The 20,667-nt window shown below is 40.4% G+C and overlaps 1 protein-coding gene across 1 annotated transcript in view; it reads left to right on the top strand.

The window, feature by feature from the left end:
- The window catches only part of RXFP1 (relaxin family peptide receptor 1), a 218,959-nt gene that overhangs the window by 176,239 nt on the left and 22,053 nt on the right, over nucleotides 1–20,667 (top strand). The window contains exons 6-15 of the mRNA XM_066573587.1: nucleotides 5,674–5,745; nucleotides 5,835–5,906; nucleotides 6,732–6,803; nucleotides 8,045–8,119; nucleotides 11,669–11,740; nucleotides 14,008–14,079; nucleotides 15,410–15,481; nucleotides 16,342–16,413; nucleotides 17,205–17,276; nucleotides 18,633–18,862. Of these exons, the coding sequence (XP_066429684.1) occupies nucleotides 5,674–5,745; nucleotides 5,835–5,906; nucleotides 6,732–6,803; nucleotides 8,045–8,119; nucleotides 11,669–11,740; nucleotides 14,008–14,079; nucleotides 15,410–15,481; nucleotides 16,342–16,413; nucleotides 17,205–17,276; nucleotides 18,633–18,862 (881 nt within the window). The remainder of the gene's footprint in view (nucleotides 1–5,673; nucleotides 5,746–5,834; nucleotides 5,907–6,731; nucleotides 6,804–8,044; nucleotides 8,120–11,668; nucleotides 11,741–14,007; nucleotides 14,080–15,409; nucleotides 15,482–16,341; nucleotides 16,414–17,204; nucleotides 17,277–18,632; nucleotides 18,863–20,667) is intronic.

The raw sequence follows: 20,667 nt of genomic DNA, 5'->3' as shown, positions 1-20,667 counted from the left end.
GTGAGCAGCACAGCACGCTTCCTCCCTGAGTCCTCTCCTGCGGAACTGAAGAGCAGGGGACTCAGGGGAGAAGGGATCAGCGCTGTCAGTGTGATTACCAGCGGGGAGCTGCGGCACCCCAGCTGGTAATCACTACAGTGGTGAGCGGCCGTCGGCACACCGCGGGCCACATAACACAAGGCAGCGGGCCGGATTCGGCCCGCGGGCCTTGTGTTTGACACATGTGGCCTAGAGTGTGATGTGAGCAGCAGAGCCACAACTGGAGAGCTCCCACTTGTTAGGCAAGCTTTCTTGCTTGGTTTTCTTCCAGAGGCAGGGTTTCTAACTCCACTGTGCTGGCTGCCTTGCTGGTCCCCGGGCCGCTGGTTAGGCTGCACTACAGTTCCTGTTGTGGAGGAGCAGTGATAGCAGAGGCTGGTCTGTTGTTTAGCCAAGTTGCAATGGCAAGGAGGAAAGAAGCAAGCAGTGCACAAGCACTTCATGATGGCGCTCAGCCACAAGTATCTGCGAATGTTACTGCAAATGCTTAGCACCGTGAGACTACCCGTGCAACATGGAAGGCGATATCGAATATTCAGCAAGGTGATTAAGTGGAATGCACAGAACTTTTTGACCATCCTGATCACTTTACTGAAAAATACCGCAATGCGGCAAACAGTCTAGTGTAATTTGCTTGTTCAAGAGAAGGTTATGGGGCTTACAGCTACCTTATCCAATTTTGTATTCGGCACAGCTTAGAGTTGTGATGCAGAGAAATATTTTTTTTCTTTGATAATTCTGGGGATGCCGCCTCCTAGATTGAAAAACATGAAAAATGTTTATGTACAATAATAAGTAGTCTTTTTTATTATTGGATTGCAGTACTGAAATACTGAAATGCATTATCGTAGCGATCAGATCTTTTATGGTTCAAGTCCCCTACAGGGGCATAAAATATGTAAAAAAAAAAAGTGTTAAAAAAAACCTGTAAAAAAATAATTTAGAAAACCTTTTTTGCGCACTCTCCCCTGTCTGTATAAAAAAAAAATTACACTTTTAAAAACCCATATATTTGGTATCATTTTATCTGAAACAACCTGTTCAATAAAGTAAACATACTATTTATCCTGCATGGCAAAAAATATTTTTAAAAAGCCTAAAAAAACTGAGGGAGAATGCTTATTTTTTCATTTTGTCTACCAAAAAAATGCAGTAAAAGTGTGCGTTCACACGAGCATGTGCGTATGCGTTTATACGCGCACATGAACGCGCAAAAATACACGTGAATGAAGGTCCATGCTTGTTATATGCGTGTAAGAACGTTGAATTTTGGCTGCGTGGAGCGCACATAGATGTGCTCTATACCTTGCGCTCTATCAGCATACCAGGAAATGTGCACAGCGCCAATAGTTAGGCATTGATAGTTCTGAGCGTCACGATTTTATTGCCGCCACAGCTCTTCTTTTATTCCTACTTTTTTCCTTTACCCACAACCATTAGTGATAATATATATATTTTTTTTATTCTATTCTCCATCTCAACTGGCTGTGTGAATGTTTGTTGCAGCCTGCCTATACTTTGCTTTTCTTGCGTTTCAGTGTTTTTGGGGTTTTTTTATGTTCCTTTTGTTTTGGTTTGTCACCCCTACATTTTTTTTATGTATGGTTTATTTAAATTCATTTCCCACTACAGAGCCTATTGGCAATTGTGAACACATGCACACGGTTTCCCCTTTTTAAAAAATCTGTTTAATTACAACGCACCGTTTGGCCCTACTGTTCCAGTGCAGTGTTTGTGTTATCTCAACCTAACACAATGTGTCATTCAGTGTGTGTCCGGTTGTGAGATATGTGTCTTTAGCTACCATTATAGCCGGACTCCCTTGCTGTGTGTCCCATAGGAGCCAATATAAAGATCAGCGCAGTACGGACCAAACAGCCACGCATGTCCTTTTTCCTGTGGTGCGCGCGTTGGCAGGAAAAACATGGACATATGAACACTTCACAGGAAAAACATGGTTTTAAAAGGCGCACGTTTTTCTGCACACATATGTACGTGCGGACACGCGCTCGTGTGAACCCACCCAAAGTGATCGAAAAAGCCATATGCATCCCAGATGGTTCAAATTAAAACTCCAGCTTATCATGCAAAAAGCAAGCCATTCACAGAGCTCTATCCATGGAAAAATTAAAACAGTTTTGGGCCTTTGAATGCAATGATGTAAAGAAAAATCCCCCAAAGCGATTTTTTTTTGTGCAAAAGTGAAAAAACCTAAAAAAAATAATTTTGGTATTGTCATAATCGTTTCAACCCGCAGAAACAAATTATGTCATTCATGCTGCATGACTAACACAGTAAAAAAAACAATGGCAGAATTGATGTTTTCTCTCCCTTTCCCCCCAAAAAAGTATAAAAGTTGTACAATACATTATATGTACTCAAACATGGTATCAATTAAAACTACAGTTTGCCACGCAAAAAACAAGCCCTCACACGGCCATGTTGGCAGAAAAATAAAAAAGTTATGGCTTTAGAAAGTGGAGATGATAATTCCCCCAAAATCACTGTGTCTTTATGGCCAAAATAGGCCATGTCCTTAAGGGGTTAATAATTGTATGGGTCCCTGTCTGGATAGATGTAATAAGGGCCCTATAGTGCCTTTTCCTTCCCCAACAATGTTTGCTTGTTTATTAATGGAATTAAGTTTGTGATCTGTCAAGGTTGAGAAATCCAAAAGTTCAACAATATTCTTGTTCTTCCAGTTCACATAATACACTTTCTAGAATAGCTCTCCCAATAGGTACTCATCTATGCTTCGTTAAGTGGAATATCTACCATGAACTGTGTCTGACCCCTCTCCACTCTATTTGTCGTTAATTATGAATGGTGGGGGATTTGGTTTGGATAGATTTTTGAGGTTATGTCCCTTTTCGTTGAACCTGCTTGATGGTAATACTATAACTGGGGAAGCTTTATTTGAATTTTATCAGACTGTAGCCTCTCTATAACAGTATGTGAGAGAGGAGTAAAAGGAGGAGACAATATATTATATGCAAATATTAAGTTAATTATGGAATAAATGTAAGCAGATTTTGCAATTAGATGGATTTACTATACACCCCCTCTGGAGAAACCCAAAATTGCCAGAGTTTCTTATGTTGGAGGGATCTTTCCGATGGGAGTAGAGAGGGGTAATGTTTGGGGGACAGAGACATTCTGGGGGGGATTTTTGCAGTTTTAAACAATTTAGAGAACTTTATGATGTTCCTTATAATTATTGATTCCAGTTCCTTCAGTTACTACATGCGTATGCTGCTCAGGCCCGGTCAGTATCTGTGCTTATGATTCAACACCCTTTGGAGAGTTTTCTTGGATTATCCTGGAGCTACGAAAGGTGTAATATAGACAGATACCATCTTACTATTTACAGCAATTCCCAATGATATATCTTGGTCTCAATCCCAGATTTTGTATATTGGGCATTGTTGATGGGCTTGATGACATACTCTTTTGGGAATTCAGAGAGCATTGTATCATGCATGGAAGCTGATTACTGCCCATTGGATGCCGCCTGCCCTCCCAACAGTAGGAGATTTTATCACAAAAACAAGAGAGGTTATATCTTTTGAATGGGAAATATATCAAAAAGAGTCTGTTTGACAAACTTTGAGGGAATTTGTGGAAGATGTTCTGATATATGCAATGGATAGTTCACATCGAGTGCTGGTTACATCGAGGTATTGTAGAAAAGCTGATGGGATTTGGAGGAATGAGGAGGAGAGGGGAGAAAATGGAGAAGAGTTAGTTTTTCTATGTATGTACCAAAACATTTTTTTTGTTGGGGTGGGGGTGAAATATGATTTTCTTAAAAATGATGACTGATTGTATTGTTTGGGTGGGTTTATGATATGGTCTATGTATATTATACTTGTTCATGTAAAAATGCTTAAAATCAAGCAATTATCAATTCAAAAATATAATTTCAATAGAAATAATCTGATTAAAAAAAACAAACTAGCATATCATTTACACCACACTGTGAACATCTTAGAAACAAAGGCCAAAAACAACAGTGGAATTGCTGGGGTGGGGGTGGTTCCCATTCCTAATGCATTGAAAAATTAAGAAAAGTTTTTCAATGCATTATATGTGACTTAAAATACAACTCATCCCTCAACCAGAAGTCCTAATGCAACTACAATGAAACAAAAATGAAAAAGTTATGGTTCTCATAGTGCAGCAATAAAAGAATTGAGATAAAAAGAAGTGACCTTAAGGCCAAATTAGCTGCACCTTTAAGGGGTTAAGGTCCATTTACACGGGACAAATGTTGGGCAAACGATGCCTGATACTCATCCCCATGTACCTTCGCTCCCGTGCTCCTGCACGGGAGCTAGCAGAGCTGTCTCACTTACGGAACTCCTAACAGGGGGGCAAGACAGTGCAGGAGATTTCTCTCCTTCCCCCATCCCTCTCCATTGAGATAACACAGCGGCCATTCCTACTGAACGGCCGCTGTTTAAACTGAACGATGAGCTCAACGCTCATCGTTCATGCAGCATAACGGATCAGCGATGAAGCTCATCGTTCAGTTTAAACAGTGGCAGTTCAGTAGTGAACGGCCACCATGTATCTCAATGGAGTGGGGCAAGGGAGCGAGAGGAGAGAAATCTCCTGCACTGCCCAACCCCCTGCTAGGAGCTCCGTAAGCGAGACAGCTCTGCTAGCTCCGAGTGAGGACACACAGGGACAAGTGTTGGGCATCGTTTGCCCGACATTCGTCCTATATAAATGGACTTTAAAATATAGCATCAAAAATTAATTCACCGCTTCATTAAAGGGGTTGTCCCGCGAAACAAAGTGGGTCTATACACTTCTGTATGGCCATATTAATGCACTTTGTAATGTGCATTGTGCATTAATTATGAGCCATACAGAAGTTATTCACTTACCTGTTCCGTTGCTAGCGTCCTCGTCTCCATGGTGCCATCTAATTTTCAGCGTCTAATCGCCCGATTAGACGCGCTTGCGCAGTTCGGTCTTCTCCCTTCTGAATGGGGCCGCTCCTGCCAGAGAGCTGCTCCTCGTAGCTCCGCCCCGTCACGTGTGCCGATTCCAGCCAATCAGGAGGCTGGAATCGGCAATGGACCGCACAGAAGACCTGCGGTCCACCGAGGGTGAAGATCCCGGCGGCCATCTTCGCAAGGTAAGTAAGAAGTCACCGGAGCGCGGGGATTCGGGTAAGTACTATCCGTTTTGTTTTTTTTAAACCCCTGCATCGGGTTTGTCTCGCGCCAAACGGGGGGGCTATTGAAAAAAAAACAAAACGTTTCGGCGCGAGACAACCCCTTTAAGTCTTTACTTTGCTCAATTCTCTCCTGCATCAACTTTAAACTGACAAATCAAAGCATAAAAGTAGTTCTAATAATTCCCAGACAAATCGTGTCAAAGTATATACAGTTTTTTAATTTAGCAGTTGAATGCAAAATGGGGAAAGTGTACAATATAAGAGGACGTAGTAGACTGTATAATTGGTACGCTTCGTGTTATTTCCTTTTTGATTGATAAGTGTATCACAGTATATACTCGGTTGATCGTTCTTTGTATATTCTGTAGCACCATCTAGTGTTGCACAACATCAACAACCATTGCTGTATCTAATAAAAGTCATTTATTTTTGCTTCATTTTTATAGGTATCTACAGCATAACAAGATTAAGACCGTATCTGTGAATGCATTCAGAGGGCTCCACAACTTAACGAAACTGTAAGTACATGAGATATTAGTCATGTGTGTACAGCCTGCTGTAAGTACATTTACTACTCAGTCGTTGTATTTTGATTATTTATTTACAGTTACTTGAGTCACAATGAAATAACAACACTTAAACCTGGAGTATTCCAAGACCTTCACACCCTGGAATGGCTGTAAGTTGTTTTTTTTCACTTTTCACATGGGAACTAAAGTTTTTGCAATTAAAAACCAATTACTTTAAGATGAACATTTCATATTTCTAATCACAGTACTCAGATGTGTAAGACACTCTATTAAAAGTTTTGCTATAGCAGTGTAATCTCTGTTTGCTTACTGCATGTGATAATTCGGCAGGAGTGGTGTCTTCAAAGCAACCAAGGTTCATATTCTTTTTCTTTAAGGTATATTTGAGCTACAATTTTTATAGAGAACATTTCTTAAAGGGAACCTGTCATATTGAACATGCAATCTCTTCTGTAAGCAGCATGGTATAGAACAGGAGGAGCGGAGTTGATTACTATATAGTTTTGTGAGAAAATATTCAGTGTTAATACAGTAAATATACAGTGTAACATGTCATTTATTGATCTAAATTTCTACTCATGTTGAGGTTAAGAGTCCAGTGGGCAGTCCTAGTCAGTGACTGACAGTAGTCTCTGTAGGACCACCCACTGGACTCCTAAGCTCAACATGAGCAGAGATTTAAATCAATAAATGATAAGCTGTACTGAATATTTTCTCACAAAACTGTGTATTAATCTACTCAGCTCCTCCTGCTCTATAACATGCTCCTTGCAGATCAGACCACATTTTTAATATGATAGGCCTGCCCACTGGACTCCTAAGGTTAACACTAGCAGAGATTTAGATCAATAAATGACAAATTACACTGAATATTTTCTCACAAAACTATATAACGAAAACCCCTTTTTCCATGGCTGGCCCCCTAATCTTATGGCAGTACCCTGTTAATGTATATTCTGTCTTTTTTTCAACAGAGTCATGGAGAACAACAAAATTAACCGCATCTCTCCACAGATATTCAGGGGATTAAAATCACTCATACTGTTGTAAGTTACACAATTCTAACTTTTAATGTAAGGTTTAAATGGTCACTGCACTTTGAGACCACCTATGTTAGTTTGATAGCCAATGTGATAACAGTCAAAAGTGCAAATCGCCTTATCTAAAATGACACATTTTGCTGAAAGTCCCTCTAGTTCTATTCCTCATGTACATTCACATGCCAGCTTATTCTTTAAAGGCATCTGAAACAGCAGGGATGCTTTAAAGAATTGTGTAAAAAACACATACAAAGAATGATCACTTTACCCCAAAAATGTACATCAAAAGTATCCTTTGATAGATCCCATTAATTTCTGTGAGATCCAAACAGAAAACAATTTGCATCATTTTAGTCATGAGCAGTTTTTTACAGGTTTTTAAAAACTATGATATGACTTTGAAGCAAAACCAAAAAGATAAAAATGCACCCCCCCACTCCAGACATTAAAAAAATGTGCAAATTTGAATATGTCTCAAGCAACACATCATCCCAAACTGATTTCATATTAACCTAAGTGTACTTCAGTGGCCTTAATTCAATGGAGTATATTTTGGGAGGCATATTTGGTATTTCAGCCACACTTCAGTAGCGGTGAGCGATTCCAGCGACCTGATTGGTTGTTGGGTACACCCCCCCTCCCCTTTGGAGATGTGCACGAGTGGCCGGCCCGTTAAATAAGCAGCAGCAGGGCCGTAGGAGGGTCGGCAACAAACCCCAACCCTAAACCTAACCCTAAACCCAAACCCTAAACCTAACCCTAACTGTAAACCTAACCCTAAACCCTAACCCCCCGCTGGTCTCGTGAAATATTACTCGTGCACATCTCCAAAGGGGGGGTGTACCCAACAACCAATCAGGTTGCTGGAATCGCTCACTGCTACTGATGTGCGGCTGAAATACCAAATATGCTTTTGGGGGTAGTAGAACAGGAAATAAACAGCTACAAAATTGCAGGAAATATGTGATGCCATCAAGCCAGCATGGGCTAGAATTCCTAAGGAATGTTCCCACACTTTGTTGAAATAATTTCATAAAGAATTCACACAGTTCTAATGGCAAAGTAATAAGAAAGGTGCATCTAGTAAGGTGACAACAGAATGTATAACACATTTGACCCCAATGAGACCAACTTGTGATATTTCTGTTGACAACATTTGACCAAAGGATTTGTGTTCTTCTGCTGGGTAATCTATAATACATTGATCAGCAAGGAAGTAAAATGTTATGATTTACTCTATGTTTCAGAGTCATGCTGAACAACTTCTTGGGTCGACTGCCCGACAAACCTCTTTGTCAGTACATGCCAAAACTAAACTGGTTGTAAGTATGTTTTTAACTAAAAAGAAAAGGAAACAAATTCCAAGGGTTGGGTTACATTATTTTTAGTCTATAAAGTTTACAAGGACTAGGAACAGTTAGTGGTATGGAAGGAAAGTTTTTATGTTAGCAACGGAGGCTCATAACTATAAGAACCTGGCCTATTTGGTATCTACGGTACAATGTTATTTAGCACTACTTTCATAGTTATAGCCGGAAGTTTCAACCCCATGAACCATAGTTCTTTGCTGATTGTCAGATATGACTGACTTAGGGCCCTTTTACATGGGATGATTAGCTCAGATTCCAGCATCTGACACGGAATTTGAACAATTATATCATTCGGAGTAAATGCTTTCCCCGACTGAACGATGCATGAGAATTTGTTTGCTTCTCATTCATTCTTCAGTTTCTGCATGCAGAAAACTGAATGATAGATCTTATGAACGACTGCCTGCTTACTGTAAATGGAGACAGGTAGGCTGGAATGATCTCCGGCCCACTCTGCCTTCATTCATTAGCAATAATCATTCCTGTGTAAAAGCATAGGAACACTGGCGTAACTATAGGGGATGCAGGGGATGCGGTTGCACCCGGCCCCAGGAGCCTTGGGGGGCCCATAAGGCCTCTCTTCTCCATATAGGGAGCCCAGTACTATGAATAAAGCGTTATAGTTGGGGGCTCTGTTACAGATTTTGCATTCGGGCCCAAGACTTTCAAGTTACGCCACTGCATAGGAACGATTATCTTTGGGACGATCTGTCGGGCATCTGTGCCTGACAAGTCATCCCATGTAAAAGGACATGTGGCTGTGCATACAGAAACATATTTTCACACCTCAGTAGTTATCCCCTCTGACTAATAAATAGAGGGGTCTCAGTGGAAAACCTCCCTTCTTTGTCATCTATAACCTAAAGAGTGCGGTCATATATTGCCTTTTTGCTACAGATTTTATTACAGATTTTGCTGCAGATATGAAGATTTCACCCGCTCAATTTAAATTCTATTGAAAACCTAAAATTTGCTGCAGATCTGCACCAAAATCTGCAGCAAATCCATAATGTGTGAACACTCCCTAAAGAAGTTTTCTGAGACTTTTAAAATATATACAAGCTTAAAATGGTGTAATATAAAAATGGATGCTTACCTACTCCAGTCGCTCCTTGTCCAGTGCTGGAGTCCCAATGTCCATGGCTCGGAACAAGTGGTGGGTGGTCATGTGCCATTCATTGTGCATGTGACTACTCAGCCAATCACAGGCTTCAGGGGTGATTCTTTCATGGCCGATGAAAGAACAAATGAGCTGATCCCTTCTGACTTACTTATTTTTCTAAAAAAGATTTGTTGAGACCAGAATACTTCTTTAAAGGACAACTTAATTTGCGTTTTTAATTTAAAGCACTGAAAACAATTAGGCCGCCTTCGCACAGGTGGAAAAGCTGGTGGAGGAGCTGCGGAAATAACGCAGCATTTATAGTACTTCACATGGCGCAAAAATTTTCTGCAACAAATCCGCACCAAATTTGAAAAGTATTGCACTTTACATTTCCACAGCATGTCTATGTTGTGAAAACTGCATGTATCTGCATTGGATTTTTGCCATAGAGCTCAACAGGTAACATAAGAACTGCACCATAATCCACAAATAGAGTAATGTTGTGCTTTTTGCAGCTTTTCCACTGTGAAAACACTTTGAGGCCTTAGTCAGACGGGCGTTTTTGCGAGCAATTTGCGCATGTGTCCGGCGATTTTATAAAACCATTGTTTTGCAATGGTATTGGACACATGAGCGCTTTTTATGCGCTCGTCCGATAAATTATAGAACAGAAATCGCAGATTGCAGCTATCTGCGATCTGCAATTCCTGTTCTCTTCTCTATATGCGCTCAATGGGGCCGGCGGCAGCAGCGCCGACCCCATTGAGAGCATATACTAGACAAATCATTCTTCTCTGCCACGGCTGTAACAGCTGTGGCAGAGAAGAACGATGTTTGTCCATTGAAAGCAATGGGCTGCCGGCGATCGCGGGATGAATTTTTGGGAAGGGCTTAAATATATAAGCCCTTCCCTGCAATTCATCCAGAAATGTGTAAAAATAAAAAAAATATATATACTCACCCGGTCCCGGCAGACGGAGTTCAGCCGCGGCCGGCGGCAGTGCCTCTGATTGGCTCAGCGCATGGACCAATCAGGGACAGCTCTCACTCACACCCATTCATGAATTCATCAATGGGTGTGAGTGAGAGCTGCCTCTGATTGGTCTGGCTGTGACCAATCAGAGGCAGCTCATTCAGCAGGTGGGGATTTTAAATCCCCGGCTGCTGAATACTACAGAGAGCAGTTCAGAGAACTGCCGCCGGCCGCGGCTGAACTCCGTCTGCCGGGACCGGGTGAGTATTGTGAGACGGTGACCGGCAAGGTGCTAGAGGGCAGGTATGTGTCACCTAGGATGCTCTCCTATGCTGCCTTAGGGAGCGCTTGGGCAGATACGTGCCACCGAGCAGCCTGGGCTCGGTGGAGGAAGCCGGCAGTATAGTGTTAGTAGCATTAAGCTACTAACACGTTGTAGTGTGTAAGTGGCTCCAAGCCACATAATCCGGGCCGGCTTTTCCTGGAGTGACCAAAGCGAAGGGTGGGATGGTCACTCCCACGTACCAGGTGGGGCTGGTACCAGGCCTTATAAAGCCTGGGCCTACAGGGCCAGGAGGGAGAGCGGAGACCTTTGCAGGTCTGAGAGTCCTGGCTGGCTGTGGGCAGGAGCCATTTGTTTACCAGTACGTAGACAGGGACACTACCTGTATAGTAAGTGCTCAGACGAGCAGGATTTACGTTATATTTGCCTGATGTTAAGGCCTGTATTTTGCTTTTCTTTGCTTGGAAATAAACCCAGGCAAAGCCTGGACTAAAGACTTTATCCTATGTGTCACTGTCTCTGACTGCTTATGCCCAGGTTGCTACCGATCCTAAACGCTAACCCCTCACAGTATATATATATTTTTTTTTTTTACACATTTCTGGATGAATTGCAGGGAAAGGCTTATATATTTAAGCCCTTCCCAAAAATTTATCCTGCGATCGCCCGCAGTGCATTGCTTTGAATTCAATGCGCTGGACAGCTCCGGCCCGTTTCTATTGAAACGCGGCTAGGAGCAGTATTTTCGGGCGATTTTTCGGCCCCAGTCACGTGATTTGCGGATGCGCATCCGTCATGCGATCCGCAAATCGCGGGAAAAAACGCCCGTGTGACTAAGGCCTGAATCTGCTTGAAAATCCACGTTTGTGGATGTTTGTCAATACATTTTGCCAGTGTGACCTCAGAAGCAGGAACTATCACGACCATATCACAAAAACGCAATCTGCACATAAAAAAGCAATTACATGTACAAATTCCACAACAACAAAAAACGCAGCAAATTCTGCAAAGTTTATTAATTCTGCCCATCCACATAAATGCAACATAAATGCCGCAGTAGATTTTCCACAGCTCATACGTGTTGTAGGATGGTACTTTTAAGGTTCTGATTTTTGTTTGTGCTGTTTGTCTATTTTCTAGAGATTTTGAAGGCAATTACATTCCCAACTTAAAGAACACAACATTCAGTACCTGCACTACACTAACTGTTCTGTAAGTATTTGTCTTGGCTTTTCATTAAAATGTGGATTAAAACAATGCATATTGAATGTAAAGCAGACCGGGTCATAAAAATGTCTTCATGTATGGTTAGGACAATATTTGAACTGTGTGATGTTCGTAGTGCCTTGAAGCATTTCATAAAGTGAAAAATGTGATTGTTCTCAGCCTGAGAAACCAATGGCATTAACCCCTATACCAAGCTCCCTAAAATCTAACTTTTATTATATATAAATTTAAATCCACTTGATAAAGGTTAAAAATCTAGATTGCAGGCTGCCTGAAACAAATAAACACTCAGTAGGTAAATCACCCATATGAAAGTACAGATTTACCCTATTTCCCAGGGACACAAGTGGAAGACTCGAACTCCCTCCTTAATATAGGACACTGCTTGAAATATATGATTTTTGAAATTTCAATGAGCATCTGTGCGTGTGAATTGACATTGTTTGAAAACGAACAACTCGGTTATCGTTTGCTCATTCACTCTTTCCTAAGATTAATTGTTCAATGTTAAAGGACCTTCATAGAGGGCAACATTAAAGTGGTTGTTTGAAATAGGCTAAAATTTAGTAAGAGGGGACAGGCAAAAAATACTACGAAGTCGATTATATTCTGTACTCACCTGTTTACCTGGCTGAATCAAAGACGACATATCTACATGCCTAGTACAGGCCTCAGGGATTCGCTGCAGTGGTCACATGTGCTAGATATGGGCTCAGTCACACGGGCGCCGATGCGCCCGTGTTTCTGCAGGATAAGACCACTGCACTGCCCGTGCGGATGACTCTCCGCATCGGCCAGCAGATAGAATACATGGCCGGCAATGGAGCCGGTCATGCAGAGAGATGTCCGCATCCGGTGCGGCCTTCTTATCGTGCAATAACACAAGCGCATCGGCGCCCGTGTGACTGAGCCCTATGACATCATTACTGCAGCCAGGTAAACAAAGCCCAATAGGGAAGATGGAATAATCTTTATTTATATACTGCCAACATATTCCGCAGTGCTTTATAAATCAAGGCAAACACACAAAACAAGACATAACACAGTATTGGACTGATGGGCAGTTTGCACAATAGGGGTGTGGGCCCTGCTCACAAGAGCTTACCGACTATAAGGAAATAGGGGGTGACTGGAGGTGTTGGGAATTAGCCTGATTGTCTGGGGTAATACCATCCAAAGAACTTGTGCCACTCTTATGGCACAAGGATGGGGGTTTACAGATTATGCTGCAAGCAGTTTTTACTCCCTCAGGCCATGTTTTTGGACAGAATAAAACTAATTAAAAATATTTTCACTTCATTATTGTTGGATGTCTCATGACAAATATTGCTGCAGTACTGTGTGATGGGATGGTGTCTGAATGTCTATAACTCCTAAAGACAGTGCTGTCACACTTTGGACCCATTCACACTGCGTGAAGGCATTCCATTACAATTCCTTCACTCTTCCGCTTTTGAAGCAGAAAAACTAAATTAAACATTTCAGGCTTTTTTCCCCATCTCTTTCAATGGGGTTTCAAAAACATGATTGCTGTCAGTTTGCTTCTGTTCCATTAGGTTTCCTTCTTGTACCAGAACAAATAACACTGTAACTTATGATTAGAAAAATCTCCCTATTATAGTTATTATAATGAGTAGAAAGTCTTTTTGAACAATCGGAATTTCATATTCAGAATTTATGGCACAACCTATCTGAATGTTTGCAGTACAGGTACCTATACATTTTTTAAGCTTGCGTATTGCAGTAGGTACTAGACAGATAACTGTATCTCTTTACATAGTCAAACAAAGAGTGAAACAGTCCATTAAATACAGTACAATCACTAAGGCAGTACGCTTACATAGTGTGAGGATTCTTTTACATTGAGCAATGTACTTCTGATGATGGATGACGATCAACCAGATTGGCACTCAACTTGCCTGGCTTTCACATAGGCTGATTCAGACTCTATCAGGGGATGAACGGATCGTACCATCATTGTCAGCAGCACAGTTTGATGTGCAGCCAACTAGCAAACATTTTTATGATATGAGAATTTGCTGCTTTTACACAATTGGACAAGCAATTGTTAAGATGAACACTAGTGCCGGACAAACAGGTTGTGTCAAAGGGCCTTTAGTCCAATGAAACAAAAATATAATGCGTAGGTCCACTATGAACTATCTCAAGTCCAAAGAAGTTGAGGAATTGGTGTACATATGTATTTACTCACATTGTGAATGTCTATTTGAATTAATACCTTGCCTTTGCAGAGTTTTGCGGAAGAACAGAATCCTCACGATAGGTGACAACACTTTCTCATCACTCTCTAGACTGGATGAGCTGTAAGTATCGAATACCTGACTAAGGTGTCTGTTGGGGTGACACTGCATGTTTAATAGCCAACAGGGACAAGTCATATGGGCCTAGTCTAGTAACAGGTTTACTTAACATAAAAATGAAATCACTAGCATTAAAATTCCTAATAGAATCCGGGATTATAAATTATTCTAGATTATAAAGCAATCATAGAACAATACAGTATATAAAAAAGTGAAGAAGTGACAGGAAAAAGGCATATAATAACATATTAAACTAAAATGTGCAGCTATCACTTTTTCCCCAATTGCCTATCCTGCTTCTCGGATTTGAGATTATTTTGCTAGGAAGAAAGCACCAGAAAGGCCCTATTACACAGGCTGAGATCTTACGATTTTACGATTCTCGTTTGCCCAATCGAACAAGCTGGTGACGTCATGTTCCTATGTGAAACAGCGATCGATCAGTGTTTGGACTGCACGAGAAGTGCACTAGACGAGGCTGGTTTTTATGCCAGCTGAAACTGCACGATGTGCGAGAACCTCACGATTCTCGTTCGTCATTCACTCCTTTGCCCACTTTTAAACTGAAGAACTATCATTCCGTTTCACTCGTTTGAACGAATCGTTCTGTCTAAAAGGGGCATAACAGAATTTCTGGATGCTAGATTAAAATAGTTTTCTTGTACTTGCACTTTAGCAGCTCAAAACTGCCATGCAGAAGTATGATAAAATATGACTTCTGCAGAAAACTCTATGTACCATATGTAGTTCTACGGTAGTAGGACAAAAGTGTTATAACAGTAAAGCAAAGATGAAGAATCACTTCAGTTGTCACATTGTCTCCTAAGAAAGAGTCATTATAAACATAATGACTAGATACAATACAACCAATTTTGAGGCACTGCTGACCAGTTTCATGAACTCTCCTAGTATCTTTCATTGCCAATCCTCTTGCCAAATGTTTGCCAATTTGAAGGAGTAAATGATGCCACAAGATATCTCAAATGACAGACAAAGCAAAGTTTAACTTATTTCGTAACACATTAACATAACATTTTGTTCAACAGCTTATTTGCTATTTCCACTGCTTTACAATGTTTTGTTGTGTTAAGATAACAATAGCTTTCCAATGGTTTGATATATGTGCCGCAGAATGTTAGCACAGTCAAGTTTAACTTTGCTACATCTGTAGTTCTATTGCTGAAATCATCTTTCTAAGATGCAAATAGTATATCTTCAACCATTAAGTGAAGTAAAATGGATGTACTTGCATTTGAAAGATTTTTGGAACTATGATAACGTTAATACATGTGCATAATTCACTTTAATGAATGTGTCATTTTTATTTTGACAGAGACTTGGCTAATAACAGAATTGAAGCATTTTCCCCAACTTTACTTAGGGACATGAAGGAATTATCACAATTGTAAGCCTCTTAATATTTTGTTATAATATTGAGAAATCAACACAATCATAGTAAACACCAACTGTAACTAAAAATATTGAACATATACACAAATACATGTAGTATATGAGTGGGGATAAAAGGAGAAACGATTCCCTTCTCTACCCTCTCAATCACCAATTTATTGGTCCCTACGTCTATGTTAACCCTTTCCAATCCAATTTTGGATTCAGGGTTTTCTAAAAGGCTTTCTCTTTTTGCGGTTATACAACGGTGCCACCTGCTGGCTAAAGCCAGTGTGTGTGCACCAGAAAGGCTCCGACAGCAGAGTGGCTGGCAATAGACGGTAAGAATACCCTGTCGGACGGTTTCTAACATTGGAGCTGTACAAGCTTCAATCAGAATGTAGGAAGACGTCAGACAGTGGATTGGAAAGGTTTAACAAACCGGCTGGTTTAGGAGGATCTATCTGCTCTCCTGATATATTTTTTTAAATAAATACTTGCATTCCATGTAAAATAAAAATTCAGAAGCATCTTTTCTCAAATCTATATTTTGTTTTGTTCCTCTTTTATTCCTCCTGGAAATATATGAATAAACTGACGAATAGTTGTGACCCCTCCCCTTGATAATAGGGGACATGTCCATATACACTCTGACATTTGTCAGCACTGATTGCTCCTTTTTGCATACTAACCATCATAGAGCAGCAGATACCTGACGGAATGATGCCATGGTCTTTTATTTTCACCTTAACTGTACAGGATACATAAATCTATTATTTTTCTGGCAATTTGACAAAAAGCACAGAGAACATGAGAGTATATTTCTATCAAAGAAATCACATACATCTGTTTTCTCTTTTTATATACTGCATATAGGAATATTTCCTACAACCCCATGCAGAAGATTCAACCGGACCAGTTTGATTATGTACTTACATTGAAATCCCTGTAAGTATTGCAATACAAATCATGCACTTCGAATTTGAAGCAAATATTTCATTCTTCAAAATCTTGTTTTCCCTAATATGTTATGCAGATCTCCCGCCTAGAGGTGTTCTATAGACTCAACAAGTTACATTATAACAAATCTACAGATTTATACTGGAATGATACTTTATATAATCTTATATACGTAAGAACTTAGTCCAATGGTGGTTTTACATGGGATGACTATCTTCCGAATATCACTAGGAAGCGTGAATCCAAATGACAGTCGTTTTGTGTAAACACGGCCACCAACAGGTTGACAAGTAATAATATGCTCATTAGTCGCTAGTCATTTAATTTCAGCTGACCTAAAAAGTAGTCACAAGTTAATCAAAAGTTTTCTGGTACAAGGTTGCAGTCTGTGTATGACTTGTGAAAGAATTTGCATGGAGATCCTGTCTAATAATGATATCTCGGCAAACAACTAATGATGAATAATAGGCACTCTGTTTAAAAAGTTTTCAAACAACTCTCATTTGTACGCTTCAACGACTTTTCTGAAGGACTATCAGTGTACTGTTATGCCAAGCCTTCTAGGACCCAGTGCAACTCGCAGTATAAAGTACAATAGTGTAATCCAGCATTACTACCTTACTGTGCAATTCTAATATGCTGCGGTAGAAGGGTGTTTATGCCCCTTCAGGCATCTGCGCCTACATGGGACTACCTTCTGCACCCCCACAGCTATTCTACTGTGTATGGAAGTAGACGACATACCCTAATGACATTTTTATTATTATTTTGTGCTTCAGAAGTCTTGAGGGAATTGAAATTCCAAATATTCAAAGGAGGATGTTTATGCCACTCAAAAATCTCACCCACATGTACGTAATTTTCTGCTTTTCTTCATGAAATAGAATCTGTTTCCACTGCTATGCACAACATGTTTTCTCCAGGCTATGGAGCGTAATAGCCAAAATGGTCACATCTCGTTTAGAATCAAATGAATGCTTGTCACTCAAATGCCACATACATGTCCACCTACCTCAATGAAGTATTGCACCTTCATTTAGAATACAGTATAACATTGGATTATCTTCCCAAGGAATGTCCATGAACAAAAGAGGCCACTGCACTGCACTTGGCTGTACTCCTAATCAGAAACACAGTGCTTTAAAGCTTGGATCTCACATATGGAAATTGTCTAGGAACTATCTTAGTTGCTATGGCTGAAAAGTACTCTTTACACCTGAAGGCCACTTATTCAGAGAACTGAAAATATGTCAACCCAAATAAGACCCCTTTGTTGTAAAGATTCTCATGGGTTCTATCTCTCGCACTCCCACCAATTATCTTCACACATGTCATAAGACAACTAATAATAGAATTCTCTTAATCCAAATAACCTCCTTCCTAGGGAAATGTACAGTATTTGAATGCCACGGCAGTTCTCTGTTCTCTTCTGCTGTAGCATCTGTGACAATTTATACTTAGTTGTCAAAGCCTTGCTATTTATAAGATGTCTTTGGAACAGGTGGTATCTCCCGGGATGTAATGGTTTTTAGAAAAATCTTTCCAGTAAATATGAATGGTTATACTTAGATATGCCTCATATTAATACCATGATCAATGGTCGCTCTTTTTTAACAGGTGTAGCATTATATATTTGCAGTATTAATAAGGACAATCATAATGATATCAAGGTCGATTGCCTCCTACAGGCAACGATTATCGCTCAAAATTTGTTCAAATGGACGAAAATAAACGATAATCATTACACGTAAACGTGGGCATCGTGCACATTTCGTTTGAATGATGATTTAAAGGTTAACCTAAAATCCATCGTTTAGCGACTGAGAGATAAAGAAAACACATTTATCTCTTAATAGACCACAGGCTGTTCTCTCCACAGCATGTTTATACTAGCTGGGAGAGAACAATGCAGTCTGCTGGTAGCCAGGAGGAGAACAATGCAGCGTCGGCATGTGTTTAAACACACATTGGGCTCTGCAAACAGCTCCTGGAGGCCCTTTTACTTGCAAATGAAGATAATAAAATGTTAATGGCCATTAACACTTCATGCAAATAGATCGCTCAATCTTTCAGTCGTTTGAAAGATTATCTTTGGGTTTAAAAGGGCCTTTACTCCCTTTTCATATATGTAGCCAATTGTGTTTTTGTTAACATCCTGACTGAGCCATTCACTTCTTGCATTTATAACTTTTTCTTATTGTTGGTAGATATTTTAAGAAATTCCAGTACTGTGGCTTTGCCCCTCATGTGCGGAATTGCAAACCAAACACGGATGGCATTTCTTCTCTGGAGAATTTGCTTGCCAGTATTGTACAGCGAGTATTTGTTTGGGTTGTTTCTGTGGCTACCTGCTTTGGAAATATCTTTGTCATCTGCACACGGCCATACATCAGATCAGAGAACAAGCTACATGCTATGTGCATCATCTCTCTTTGTTGTAAGTAACATCATGTTAAACTTACAGTCATTGAAAATTCTTCTTTAATAAAGTATGCTCCAGGATAAAAAAAAAAGTGTTTTATTCAAAATTAAGCATCGATTTCCTTTGCATCTTCCTATTTTCACCAAAATGTCCAAGAGTTTTAGAAACTACAAGTCCAGATAAATGAAAATTGCTGGACGCTTGGTAGAAATGGGTTTATAATTCAAAGATTTGACAATGCTAGAAATTATAGAGTACTGATTTGTTAAAAAAATTCCATAAAGAAAATAATTTTTTTAATATACTATATATATTCAAGTATAAGCCTAGTTTTTCGGCACATTTTTTTGTGCTGGAAAAGCCCCCGTCGGCTTATACTCGAGTCAGGGAAGGTTTAAAAAAGCCTCCATACTCACCTCCCAGCCGGCGTCTGTGTCTCTGGCGGCGGTGCGGCAGGCTGCTTGAATTCTCTCCGCTGTCCTCTTTGCTCGGCTCTGTCATTCCCCGGCGTCAGCGCTGTGTAAGAAAGAGCTGTGATTGGATCAAGAGTCAGCCAATCACAGCCGGTGCTTGATCATTCACAGCCAATCAAGCTGCTTTAGAATTTTCCCCGCTGTCATCTCCCTGCTCGGCTTTCAAATCCCCTGCCATCAGTGCTGTGTAAGCAAGCGCTGTGATTGGATCGAGCGCCAGCTGTGATTGGCTGGCGCTCAATCCAATCACAGTGCTTACTTACACAGCACTGACAAAGTCAAGCAGAGAGGACAGCGGGGGATGACAGCGGGGAGAATTCAAGCAGCTTGTCGCACAGACACAGGCTGGGAGGTGTGTATGGAGGGTTTTTTTTTACCTAGTATGTACTCGTGTATAGCTCGGCTTATACTAGAGTCAATAAGTTTTACCAGTATTTTGTGTTGAAACTTATTGCCTCGACTAATACTCAAGTATATACGGTATATTGTTAAAAATAATGGGGTTGGACAAAAATATGGAAACACCATTTGAAATGCATGCCTTAAAGGGGTTGTCTCGCGAAAGCAAGTGGGGTTCAGCACTTCTGTATGGCCATATTAATGCACTTTGTAATGTACATCGTGCATTAAATATGAGCCATACAGAAGTTATTCACTTACCTTACCTGCGCTGGCGTCCCCGTCTCCATGGCTCCGTCTAACTTTAGCGTCTAATCGCCCGATTACACGCGCTTGCGCAGAAGGGCCTTCTGCCTTCGGGTCTGCCCGGCAGCAGCGGCGTTCTGGCTCCGCCCCCTTCTACGCGTCATCGCGTAGCTCCGCCCCGTCACGTGTGCCGATTCCAGCCAATCCACTTTACTCTTAGAACTTTTAAAAAGTTTTTCAGTAAATTATACGGTACATAAAATAGCACTATTGAAAAATACAGCTCATCCTGCAAAAAACAAGCCCTCATACAGCGACGTCGATGGATAAATAAAGGAGTAACAATTTTTTAGAAAGTAAAAAAAAGCTTGGTTAGTAAGGGGTTAAATGACTTGAAAATGAGATGTGCTGCTATTATTCAGTTTTACAAGTGTAATCAGCATGTTTTAATTTTACAGAAACATATCAATTACTTTCGGTTAGGAAGTTTTTTTAAAGATTTGTTGCACGGTGTTATTAATTGTACATTTTTATTAAAAAAAATTATAATACATAACATTAGGGTCCATCAACAACATGAACAATCCATTTAGTCATTTTTATCTCTTATATCCTTCATCAATAGCCTCTCGCTGAAGGGTCCAACAACAGCATGTTCTCTTGACCACTGTAACATTTTTCCATTTGGGCGATATCTTGATG

The sequence above is a fragment of the Eleutherodactylus coqui genome, chromosome 7 (assembly GCF_035609145.1).
Source record: "Eleutherodactylus coqui strain aEleCoq1 chromosome 7, aEleCoq1.hap1, whole genome shotgun sequence".
Lineage (NCBI taxonomy): Eukaryota > Metazoa > Chordata > Amphibia > Anura > Eleutherodactylidae > Eleutherodactylus > Eleutherodactylus coqui.
Note: the sequence above shows the minus strand (reverse complement) of the source record. Positions and strands in the feature narration are given on the sequence as shown.